We start from the raw sequence: 12,900 nt of genomic DNA, 5'->3' as shown, positions 1-12,900 counted from the left end.
TACCTAGACGTCGTCTGCGCTGCTGCCTGCGGTGGCGGCGGCTGGTGGTGGACCAAGGAGAGCAGCTGTCCGTAGCCACCGAGGCCGTGACCGTCCCCCGTCCTCTCCGGAAGCTTCCGAGCGTACTCGGACGAGGAAGCCGTCGCAGAAGCTGAGAAAAAGGAAGAGCTCTTCTAGGCCCTCTCCTCCTCCTCCTCCTCCTCCTCCTCCTCTTTCGCTTTTTTTTTTCTTCCGCCGGAATCGGAAGATAAAGAGCTATCCGCGGATCCAGATCCCTCCCCTTCTTCCTCCCTCCCTGTTCCAGCTTTCCACGATCCCGCCACGAATCTAGCACCACTTCCCCTGCGACCGCAAAACTGATAGCACCTGGCGTCGAAGATTCCCTCCCGCTCTCCTCTTCCTCCTGCTTCTTCCACAAGCTTTGGCCATCCAAGACCCACAATTCCATCACCAAACACCAGCCTCCTCCTCTTCAACAAAACGCAGCATAAAAATTGGATCTTGGATGAGATCTCAGACGTGGGCCTCAGCCTATAATTTGAAACAACACCCCAAGCTATCCATGGCAGTCTTGGGCAGAGAGAGATGCTAGATGAAAGATGGAGGTCGCGGTCATTTTTCTTTCGCTTTCCCTCTTCCTTTCGGCAGAGATTCTTTTCTCTCCTTTTCTTTCCCTCTTCTGTTCTTTTCCTCAGTTCCGCGGATTTATTTCCACGAGGATTCCTTTCCTTCGTCAATCCACGCCGCCCAGGGAATGACCAAAGGCCGCTGTGTAATGTCCTGCTGTCATTGTGAGCCACATAGGCATTGACGTTACGGTCAACAACTTATGTCTCCTGTCCAGTGTTGGTCAAAAGGTCAACGCTTGTATTCTGACGGCAGTATACCTGCGTACTTTGGATCACAGAAGCAGCAAATTCAAAAGTTCGACTCTTGTAACCAGTCAAATCCTTACTATCGCCACATCCCCAGCCTTGTCTTCTTCAACCTAGCCGCTGCGTGCACCCGCCGAAGCGAGATGAGCAGCCGCCGGCGTGCACCGAGAGGAGGTGCACTTGTATAGAGGTCAATGATAAATATAAAAGAAGACTAGACTAAACTTATGAATCATTTATAGTATATCTCAACCACAATAATTACAGGGAGCAACAAGGTTAAATTGAATAATTGGCTGTGCGTAGAATAAAAGTAGGATCAACAACATTGCGGAAAACAATAGTAATGCAAGAGATGAATAAGAAGTCATTCTCTAATACTATACAAGTGTGCATGGTAAAAAACTGACTGAGATTTAACATTTCTCATTGATCGCATTAGTACAAATTCTCAAGCAATACCAACCAGAGCATGGTGTTGAAAGTTAAATTAAATTTTGTGATATTGAGATAATGTGGTATGTGGGGTTAGTGTGGTGATGAGGTGGCAAGTAGTGGAGGTAATGTTACGTTTAATGGAGTGAGTGGGATAAAATAATGGAGTTAGTGGGTTTCATGAGTTATGTTAACGTAGGCTATAAATAGGTCCTTTGTTTGTAAAGAATGACATCAAAAATTTCTAGAGTTTAGTGCTTCCTTATTCTTCCTCTTCCACACAAGTGTAATTTTTTTTTCCACAAACCTCTGTTATTTTTTCCAACAGAGTGGTATCAGAGCCATGTCGAATGGAGGTATGATTCCTTTTCAAGTTCCAATACTCAAGACGAGTAACTACGACAATTGAAGTATTAAAATGAAGGCACTCCTTGGAGCTCATGATGTTTGGGAGGTTGTGGAGAAAGGCTACGATGAGCCAAACGACGAGTCGGTACTATCTTCTACTCAAAAGGATAGTTTGAAAGATTTGAGAAAGAGAGACAAGAAGACTCTCTTCCTTGTTTATCAAGCCTTGGATGATGACGGTTTTGAGAAAATCTCAAGCACTACTTCGGCCAAACAAGCATGGCAAAAGCTCCAGATCTCATATCAAGGAGAAGAAAAAGTGAAAAAGGTACGCCTTCAAACATTAAGAAGTCAATTTGATGCTCTTCGTATGAAGGAAGGCGAGTTGGTATCCGATTATTTTTCTGGAGTCTCTAGCATTTCCAATCAATTGAAGAGAAATGGTGAGAAACTAGAAGAAACAACAGTTATTGAGAAAATTCTTCGATCATTGGATTCAAGATTTGATAGTATTACAACTATCATTGAAGAAACCAAAGATCTACAAACCATGACGATAGAGCAACTCTTGGGTTCATTACAAGCCCATGAAGAAAAGAAGAAAATAAATGAAGAGATCACTCAACAACTCTTGAAGACGTCTCTTCAACCAACTAAGAAAGATGAAAGTTTCTCTAACTATAGAGGCCAACGTGGAAGAGGACTACAACAAAAACAGTCATAGACATCGGTGGAAAACCGATGTCTATGAGAAAATCGACTGATGTCTATGAAGGCGTTGTAAAAGGTCTGACATTTTAGACATCGGTTTTTAACCGATGTAATACAACTCAACGACATCGGTTTGTAACCGATGTAAAACCGATGTAATATCACTCAACGACATCGGTTTCGCAACGGTGTAAAACCGATGTAATATCTGTTTAACATCAATTTAACAACGGTTTTCAACCGATGTAATATCACAACGACATCGGTTTCGCAACGGTGTAAAACCGATGTAATATCTGTTCAACATCAATTTAACAACGGTTTTCGACCGATGTAATATCACAACGACATCGGTTTCGCAACGGTGTAAAACCGATGTAATATCTGTTTAACATCAATTTAACAACGGTTTTCAACCGATGTAATATCACAACGACATCGGTTTCGCAACGGTTTAAAACCGATGTAATATCTGTTCAACATCAATTTAACAACGGTTTTCAACCGATGTAATATCACAACGACATCGGTTTCGCAACGGTTTAAAACCGATGTAATATCTGTTCAACATCAATTTAACAACGGTTTTCGACCGATGTAATATCACAACGACATCGGTTTCGCAACGGTTTAAAACCGATGTAATATCTGTTCAACATCAATTTTAACAACGGTTTTCGACCGATGTAATATCACTTATTTTTTTTTATGTTGTTTGTAAATTATGATCGAGCAAGATGACAAAATTATCATAATATATAAATTCATCAAACAAATCACAAATACAAAAGCACCTCAATATTTACAAATAATCTTCCGCAACATATTACATTGTTTTCATCCTCCTCAACGCACTACAACAAAAACAGTCATAGACATCGGTGGAAAACCGATGTCTATGAGAAAATCGACTGATGTCTATGAAGGCGTTGTAAAAGGTCTGACATTTTAGACATCGGTTTGTAACCGATGTAATACAACTCAACGACATCGGTTTGTAACCGATGTAAAACCGATGTAATATCACTCAACGACATCGGTTTCGCAACGGTGTACAACCGATGTAATATATGTATCACAACGACATCGGAACTTGCAACGGTGTAAAACCGATGTAATATATGTTTAACATCAATTTTAACAACGATTTTCGACCGATGTAATATCATTCAACGACATCGGTTTTACATAGGGGTGGGAAAAAATACCGAATTTTCGGTATACCGCACATACCATACCGATATTTACCGTCCATATCGAAAATTTCGGTATACCGAAAAATTCGGTACGGTATTATACCGTACCGAAATTTTCGGTATCGGTAACGGTACGCAATTATTATTGTTCGGTATTTCGGTATAGCAACATTTTCGGTATAATACCGTACCGAAATTATCAGTATACCAAAATTTTCAATATTTTCGGTGTAATATACTGAAAATTCGGTATTTCGGTATTTCGGTATATCGAAAATACCGAAATTCCGGTATACCGAATTTTCGGTATGGTAACGGTATAGATTTTTTTATGCCGAAATTTTCGGTACGGTATACGGTATCGTATACAAAATTCGGTATACCGTACCGAACCAGCCCTAGTTTTACAACGGTGTAAAACTAATGTAATATATGTTTAACGTCAATTTTAACAACGATTTTCGACCGATGTAATATCACTTAACGACAACGCTTCCAAACCGATGTCATTAAATATTTTTTTTATGTTGTTTGTAAATTATGATCGAGCAAGATGACAAAATTATCATAATATTATAAATTCATCAAACAAATCACAAATACAAAAGCACCGTTATATTTAATCACCTCAATATTTACAAATAATCAAAAGTAACTAACAAAAATTATTCTTCTTGCAACTTCTACATATACAAATCCAAAAGGGAAAAGTACTTCTACAGATACAAATCCAAAAGGGAAAAGTAAACAAAATCTCCATCTAGAGGTGTAGGGAAATGTTTGGCTTCGAAACCGAAAGAGCTTTCAGCTTTTGCTCCAGCCTCTGTAACTACAGTGAACCTTTTCCGAGCTTCCTCAGGCCCATAAAGCTGAGCTTCACAAAGAAAGCACCAAATGCATTTTGATGTGTATTACAGTAAAATCACACGTTGGAGATGTTCTTATCTCACTGGCAAACATCAAAGTATCTCCACGTCCCCATCATCATATAAAACCTGAAAAATAAAGCAAAATTTAGTATGTTAACAAACAAAGCAGAAGAAAAAGCAGCAAACTCATTGAGGATTCACAATTCAAAGTGCTCAACACCTTATGTTTCATATCGTGCCAGTGTAAAACCTGAGGATCAAACAAATGGAAAATAAATTTTTTAACAATTTCTAACTAAAATATATACATATATATAAAAACTCACAGCTGATCATCTGGCCACCATACTTGAACTCTATTACCAACTAATCTCTCATCCAGTTTTCTTATCTGGGAGTCAGAAAACTGGGTCAACACTGTAATATTCAGAAGCCAAATATAACGAGCATTGCCATGAATGTGATAAGGTATAAAGATATTAGCTGTGGGATATCTTTGGAGATAAGGACAAGCAAGAATGGAAATTTACTGCACAAATACCTTCTTCCTCATGTCTCCTGCAACATCTGTGTCCTCTCTCTTTGTATCTGTTGTGAAATATATAATACCAAGGAAATAAGAATAAGAAAATGTTAAGCATAAAACAAAAAAAAGGCTACTACTTTACCTTCCAAAACCAAGGTAGTATTTTATAGTATAGAATTGCTAAGTCAATCACTATGGTAACAGATTCATGAACAAAGTGAAAGTAGCTGAAGAATCAAAGGCAAGAGACATGTTATCAAGATGAAAAATGGTCTAGCTAACATGATACCTGAAAAGTAATCTAAACCAAACCATAATACCTTTTATCCATGCTATAAGCTCGAACTCTTTCAGATTTGCATCTGAAAGTAATTATACCTGGGAAGCTCTAATAGATTGGACTGCTGGTTTAAAGGGGCCTTCTTCCTTTATTAATTCACATACATATTAGCTGATGAACACAAATAACTGTTAAGCCAATTGACGTGGTGAATGAATAATAGCATGGCCCAAGACCATAAAGGAAGCATTGCCACAAAGATGAAGCTGTTGTACCATATGAATTAGGAACTTAGCAAGGTTCAACAATTAATCAGTGAGGAAACCCATAACTAATTTCTATGAGGGATACTCCCCAGAGCCCGGCGAGAGGGGTAACAGCTAGAGGACGCACATTACATATAACATTAATTAGTTGCAAGCAATGTACCAATGAGTAATAAAGAAAAAGCAATATACGACATACTTCCCATCTGCAACTGAATTAGAACCAGAAAAATAGAAAGAAAAACTTTCAGTCACACCAGAGCTATACTTAAAGCTAATACTCCTGCTGCTACTGCTACGCATGCAACTACTGCTGACGAAGGAAAGAGCTGCGGAAGAAGTAGACCAACCAGTCGCGAACGTGAACCTGGAAACCCGGCGTAAGGAAATGGGTAGACAACTCGAATCATTTCTTTCGTCGCTGCAAGGGGAGTGACGGATGGCCGGCAGGGCGGGCGGGCGAGGCTAGAGGAGAGCGAACGCGGCCGGGAGAGCGAACACGGGCGGCTGGGAGAGCAAACGCGACCGGCCGGCAGACTGCGGGTGGGCGGCAGAGCGCGGGCGGGTGGCAGACCGCGGGTGGGTGAGCGCGTCGTCGGGAGCGCGAAGAACAGAGGGTGCGTAATAGAAGGAAAACAGCTAAATCTAGGGTTAGGGTTAATAACTTCCCTTTCAATTGGCACCGGTACCAACAGAAGGAAGGAAGAAGAAATAGGGGGAAAGAGGCGGAAGGATGATGACTCCCAGACCAGATCAGAACAGAGGAACCAGCGTCAGTGAAGATGAAGGTGGAGGAGGCGGATCTCGCCGCTGCGCTCACAGCGAGACACGAACGGAGAAGATGGCAGCGTCGGAGGAGCAAACCTTGTCCTGTTTCCCTGCTACAAATCGCCGCCAGTGAAGTCAGAAGCAAGGAAATACACACCCTTACCTGGTCTTCTCCGGTGGTGGCGGAAGGTTGAAGGCGCGCGGAAATCCACTGCTACAAATCGCCGCCAGAAACTCGGCCGCCGCACGCTACTTCTGTGGATGCGAAGGGACGGTTGTCGCCGGCCACCGCTCAAAGCTGATCGGGCTGAAGGAAGGAAACGGAGTGGAGGAACGGAGGAGCGCTGTGGATGGGCGAAGGAAGGACGGAGTGGAATGGAAGCTCGCGACGGCGGGAGCTCGAAGACGCCGTCGCGAGAGAGGAGAAGAAAATCGGGAGAAGACGAAGAAAACCTAATCGCGCGAGCTCCCCTTCCTCTGTGAACCGCCGAACCCTTTTAACCCATGTGATTGAACCGGGGGAATTTGCAATTGAACCGGATTTGAGAGTGAACCGGTTTTATTGAGATTTTGGACCGGCTTTTAAAGGAATTGGGCCGGGCTTATTTAATGGATTGGGTTGAAGTGTAATGGGTTTGGATTGAGCTTGTTCTTTGAGCTGACTTGACCAATTCCAATCTAAACCGGCTGAATCAAATCAATTAAGGTTTGGGCTAGCTTGTACTTGAGCTGATTTCTTTGAATTGATCTAAATTGATCTTCACACCGCACACGAGTTGAACCATCAGCTTGGACCAAGTTGATTTCGAATCCGATTGAACCAATTTGACTTTGACTTGACTCGAACTTGAACCAAAATTACAATTAAACCCTCCAAGTATCATCCCTCTAATTCTAATTCCGGCAAAATCAAAGATCCTAAAAATTAATATCAATAATTACCAAAAATTCATGAGAAAATAGAACGAAGGCATAATTTCTCCCAAAATAAGAATCAAGCTCAATAAACCCAATTTCGACATGAAATATAATCAATTTAATCCAAACTAAACTCTAATTTATCCGGTAAAATAGACAGTTATCAGTGCGGCAGGCGGGAGAGCGAACGCGGGCGACCGGCCGGCAGACCTCGGGCGGGCGGCACAGTGGGGGCGGGCGTCGGGAGCCCGAAGAACAGAAAGGTGCGGCGCGACAAAAACCTAAAGGGCAGTGCGTGTTAAGTCGAGCGGCGGATGGGAAAAGAAATAAGTTTTTTTTAAACTATTATAATAGTTGAACCAAATATTATAGTGAATCCGATCCAAGTTTGATTTTGGAAGCGCGTAGTGGAAGATATATTTGGAGGGAGAGAGGGAAAGAAAAAATGAAAATATACAACGGTTTTAAATTATTGTTATAGCTTCCAAAACTGTTGTTGAAAGCGCAAATAGACATCGGTTTTAAAATGTTGTTATAGCTTCCAAAACCGTTGTTGAAAGCGCAAATAGACAACGGTTTTCAAACCGTTGTCGTAGTCTTCAAAAACCGTTGTTGAAAGCGCACATAGACAACGGTTTAAAACCGTTGTTGTATCCTCAAAAAACTGTTGTCGTAGTCTCCAATCAACCTCTCAAAGACAACGAAAATATACAACGGTTTTAAATTGTTGTTATAGCTTCCAAAACCGTTGTTGAAAGCGCAAATAGACATCGATTTTAAAATGTTGTTATAGCTTCCAAAACCGTTGTTGAAAGCGCAAATAGACAACGGTTTTTAAACCGTTGTCGTAGTCTTCAAAAACCGTTGTTGAAAGCGCACATAGACATCGGTTTTTAAAATCGTTGTTGTAGCCTCCAAAAATCGTTGTCATAGGTTCTAACCGATGTCTCAAAGACATCGGTTTTTGTTAAAACCGTTGTTAAAAAGTAAAAGACATCGGTTTTGACATAAAACCGATGTCTTTTGAGTGTTGTTAAAGACCGATTTTCTTGTAGTGACGTTTACAAATAACCTTTTGACTGCTGTACTACAAATCCAAAAGGGAGAAGTAAACAAAATCTCCATATAAGAGTTCTTCCACGCTCAACATCAACAAGAACTCGTCTAACTGAAATCAAGAGAACATAGATAAGATATTGCCAGTGAATGAACTGAAATCACAGATCACTATTGGGGCAATCAGAATTCACAAGATTGACAGATCAGGCATTGAAGGAAGCACCAGAATTCAGCATATCCAGATCATAGAACTGGCACTTGAAAAACGGTACCACAAGCCTGAAAAACGGTATTACCCATTGGGGCAGTAGCAGGTGCAGCAGCAGCTTCGGATACCACAAGCCTTTGGCACTTGCAGCAGCAGCAACGGCACTTGCAGCAGCAGCAACTGGCACTTGCAGCAACAGCAACGGCACTTGCAGCAGCAGCTTCGGATACCACAAGCCTTTGGAGTGAACTGGCACTTGCAGCAGCAGCAACGGCCAAATGTCATGCCTGATAAGAGAACCAATAAGAAAAATTATGTGAGAATAGCAATTTATTTCCCTCAAATGTGCATGGTTAGATAAAAAAAATTATTGTGCACCGGCTAGCCTTACCTCCGTACTCTTATGTGCACAAAGTGCTTTAAGAGATTTGAGTACATCCTTGGCCAGCATCTTTTGAGCTACACTATCAGATACAAATGCTAAAGTGATCAGAACTTGCAGTACAGAGATCAATTCTTCTTGGTCAACTGATTTCAAAAGTGATTCAATGGGTTGCATAATATCAGACTTAATCAATTGCATTGCCAAAGAAACATCAGAAGCCAATGACGAGAGAGCAAAACATGCTTGTTCAACCTGCAAGATATAGAACTTGTTTGGAAAATTTCTTGTATGCCAATAGATAATTAGTAACAACTTACCACATGACAGTCATCACTGCTTATCATACTTATCAACTGTCTTATGGCATTCTCTTCTTTACTGATTGCAACATGACTGTTGTGATCTTGCATGATTTTAGCTAATGCAGATGCCAACAAAGGATGATGACATGAAGAGAATCAGAAAATAAGGGAGAAGAATTCACTGAGTTTATGCTTTGATGCAGCAAAATAGGAGATGTTTTCTGTCTGTAATCATGAAGAAGGTTGCAATGGTAAACAGAGCATGAGTGAAGATAAATGAAAATTGTAGCATCACATCACCTCAATTTGCACGTTAACTGATTTAAGCTTATCAGTTGCCTCAATCCTTATATTGGCCAATGATAAATGACGAAGGTTGTGCAAGGGTAAAATTTCTGGAAGAAATTCAAGAGGATTGCCAAACAGTCTTAGAACACGGAGCTCAGCCATAGCCCTGCCATAAAGCTGAAGATAAATGTTAAGGCTAATAGTATATAAAATGCAACATTGAAAACATCAAATACGCCAATCAAATGACCTGAAATCTAGAAGTGGCCTGACAAGTTTATTATGTTCCAGTGACAGTTCAACCAGCATTACACATTGTCGCAACTCAACTGTTTGAAAATTGAGATCCATTTTGCCAGTAATAAGCATATATCACATGCAATTATTAGCGCATATAAATGTGCATATGGGTTTACACGACAAATAAAAATAAAATAATCTGCTTTATTAAGTTCACCAGTAAAGCATATATGCAAGCTCACCTGGGACAGAACTAAGCATATTATTGTCAACTCTTAGGACCTTCAAACTTTTCAAATCGCCAAGCTCGGGTGGCAAAAGTGATAACTTATTGTTATGAAGATACAATTTCTCAAGAAGGGGCAGTTTCGTTAGCTCCACTGGAAACACCTGATAACTTTTAAACTTGTATCAATGGATATAATATCTGATGGCCTCTTAGTGTACTACACAAAAAACGATTGTACTAAGGCACATAGGAAACTTGAGGAAAAAAAGAAAATACATCAAATAACAATTTCAAAGTACCACGCTGGAAGGTCATAGTAGTAGAAAGAGTTTAACATGAAAGTACCATAAAATGACTATTCATTGCCACGAGGAAATATTTGTAGCTGAATGATGCACAAACATACCTTATCTGTGACCAAACGTACCTGACAAAGCAACATTATCATAAAGCAAAATATCCTCAAGCGGCAGAACTAGGCACCCATGCCCTCAATAGCCGTGCTCACCTTAACAGGTGTACAGGTTCATCATGCCAAATGCATCAACACCATACAGAACAAGTATACAGAACAATCTGGGCAGAACTAGCATATGTTGAAAATAGTAATGCAATGGAAACCAAAAATGTATAAACAATGATACTGTCGTTATCCTCCCTTTTAAACCAAAAATAGTAATGCAATCTGGACATTCTTATACTGTCGTTATCCTCCCTTTTAAAGCAAAAATGGAAACCAAAAATCTGGGCAGAACTAGCATATGGGCAGAACTAAAGTAGCTTGCATTTTAAAGCTGAACAGGCATACAATTCCTTAAACAGTTGATCAGTAGCTACAATTCCTTAAACAGTTGATCAGCAGCAGCCTTCACGTATAAACCAGTGCTGCAGAAATGTAATCCGAAACTTCAATGCTGCATAAATGTAATCCGAAACTAACATATTAACCCGAAACTACAACGTTTTCAAAATTCGAATACCTTTCCTACTCAAATGTAATCTAGCATGCATTCAGCCCACTCGGATCGCACTTCATTAATTTCAACCAATGTGTACTTAAGATTTGTAAACTGTAAAAATACATAAATAATATATTAGTAAAACTACATACTAAACATTTCTAGTTTAGTTGCTCACAAAGATACAAAGTAATCTATATGGAAGATATTACCAGTGATGGAAGTGATTCCTTGTCGCCAACTCCAAAATTTTCAATTATATCTTTCATATATCGCATGATATAAAAACCACATTGCTTCGCATCCGGTTGTCGAGGAGCCTATGTTAAAACTATGTATTTAAATAACTCATTCGAGGATAGTTAAACAGTTGCTAATCACAAGGGCATACCTTGACAACTTCCCATGTTGGTTGTTTTTTCCCTTTCCTTCCCGCCTCCGCATTATACAATGTCAAGGCCCTTCATGCATATAAGAGTTTATTATAAGAAAAGAACATGTTTCAACAAAGTTAAGAAAAGAACCTAAAAAACTTACATGTTGACCACATATTTCCAATCTTGATCATAGATGCGGTGTCTAAGAGGATCCAACAAATAAACAATCTCCTTTTCAACATTGATCATAGTTAAAATCCAGTGGAAACTACTCAAAGAGATATAATTAGTGCATGCAATTGCACAAGTTCTCAAAATATGCAAGTGAGAGTGATATACATGTTATTCTTACTCACCCAATGTTGCATGGCACAACCACCAATTGGCCAGTTGAGGTACCAATTAGCCTACTAGATAAGTAAGAAGCCCTTTTATTCAACTGTTCTTGGATGAAATCTATATTTTGATTTTTTGATGGGACATACTCCACAGGCACATTAGACTTGTAATATGTCCCGTTAATTTACATTGTAGATAACATGGTGTCTGTGAGACACAGAAGATCATGATTATCAGCTCCTTGTAAATTATAAATTAATGCTCACAACCAAGATGGCTTTGGACAAACCATCGGGAACGGTTGTAGTGTAATTCAGTAACTGTCTATCTTGACTGTAGAATTACACTAGTGCACTTTGTGTGTATTGAGTAGGACCATTGAGGTTGTTCAATTTACGCTGACTCATAAATTGAACAAGACCTCTGTTATTATACTTATGCACTCTTAATCCCGATATAATAAACGGGCGCGTATATTTAGTAACTATCACTTTGATTTACCAAAGGGTGAGATCTTTCCGTCAGATCAAATATTCTCGGTAAGTTGGGTGATGGTACTATCTATATGGTGTGTCGTTAATTATAGAAGGAATCCGTGTCCCAGTAGGGCTGATGATGTCCCCTTGGAGAGCTCATAAGGATTGTCAAGTCAAATCTTGCAAGTGGACTCGGTCCGACTGACAATAAGGTTGAGTGGTACTATTCAAGGTCTTAAATGTCGATTATTGAGTTGTCAGTGAACTCAGATAATTGACGGACATACGATATCTTAAACACGGGGAGCAATACATAAAATAATAAGAAGGAACCCATAATATAATTTGGGGATTGGATTGGTAGTTCAATAATGATCCTCTAGTGGAATGGATTGTTGTTGATGGATGTAGGTGTGTATTCGGGGTTGAATACGGGATCCGAAACCCATCAGAAGGCCAGATCCAATACCTCCTCGAGGTCCCTGCTGTAGCCTAAAGAAATCTAAAAGATGCAATCAAACGGATGAGATTAGTTCTCAGCCGTCGGATAAGATTTAACCGATGGATGAGATTGATTCCGACCGTAGGACGAGGTTAGTGGATGAGATCAACTTGTATCCTTGGGATTAGATCAAGTTGCATCCAATGGATCAAAATGAATAAAGAGGATTAAAAGAGATTAAATTGGAACCGTTGGATGAGATTTAGTTGCGTCCGATGGACAAGATCTCTTCGGTTCGGTTTTAATTCTCTTTGGAAGCAAGAACCAGTTCACAAGGTGAACCGAACACATCCCTCTCTATAGCCCACACCCAAGCATGATGATTTGTGGCCATTGGATCGAAG

The 12,900-nt window shown here is 40.1% G+C and overlaps 1 protein-coding gene, 1 long non-coding RNA gene and 1 pseudogene across 6 annotated transcripts in view; 1 reads left to right on the top strand and 2 right to left on the bottom strand.

Moving 5' to 3' along the window:
* The first annotated feature begins 1,653 nt into the window (after positions 1–1,653).
* LOC141811565 (uncharacterized) lies at positions 1,654–2,382 on the top strand (annotated as a pseudogene).
* A 1,796-nt stretch (positions 2,383–4,178) lies between these two features.
* On the bottom strand, positions 4,179–6,721 carry LOC141811719 (uncharacterized). 5 transcript variants are annotated; one of them, XR_012600193.1, is made up of 6 exons: positions 5,281–6,721; positions 5,103–5,187; positions 4,976–5,022; positions 4,761–4,851; positions 4,655–4,684; positions 4,179–4,560 (listed from the first exon to the last, which is right to left on the bottom strand). It is a non-coding gene; the product is annotated as an uncharacterized LOC141811719 (long non-coding RNA). The 5 variants fall into 5 exon arrangements; XR_012600194.1 differs by having other exon boundaries at positions 5,103–5,411; positions 5,857–6,721; XR_012600192.1 differs by having other exon boundaries at positions 5,103–6,721.
* Positions 6,722–10,892: 4,171 nt separating this feature from the next.
* LOC141811563 (uncharacterized) overlaps positions 10,893–12,900 on the bottom strand; it is a 2,787-nt gene continuing 779 nt past the window's right edge. Inside the window, exons 2-6 of the mRNA XM_074699583.1 lie at positions 11,596–11,695; positions 11,400–11,507; positions 11,254–11,323; positions 11,075–11,182; positions 10,893–10,973 (exon numbers count right to left, since the gene is read on the bottom strand). Coding sequence (XP_074555684.1) covers positions 10,893–10,973; positions 11,075–11,182; positions 11,254–11,323; positions 11,400–11,507; positions 11,596–11,695 — 467 coding nt within the window. The remainder of the gene's footprint in view (positions 10,974–11,074; positions 11,183–11,253; positions 11,324–11,399; positions 11,508–11,595; positions 11,696–12,900) is intronic.

This window comes from Curcuma longa, chromosome 17, assembly GCF_044706935.1.
Source record: "Curcuma longa cultivar G26 ecotype Majalengka, Jawa Barat chromosome 17, ITB_CL_G26_1.1, whole genome shotgun sequence".
Classification (NCBI taxonomy): domain Eukaryota; kingdom Viridiplantae; phylum Streptophyta; class Magnoliopsida; order Zingiberales; family Zingiberaceae; genus Curcuma; species Curcuma longa.
Note: the sequence above shows the minus strand (reverse complement) of the source record. Positions and strands in the feature narration are given on the sequence as shown.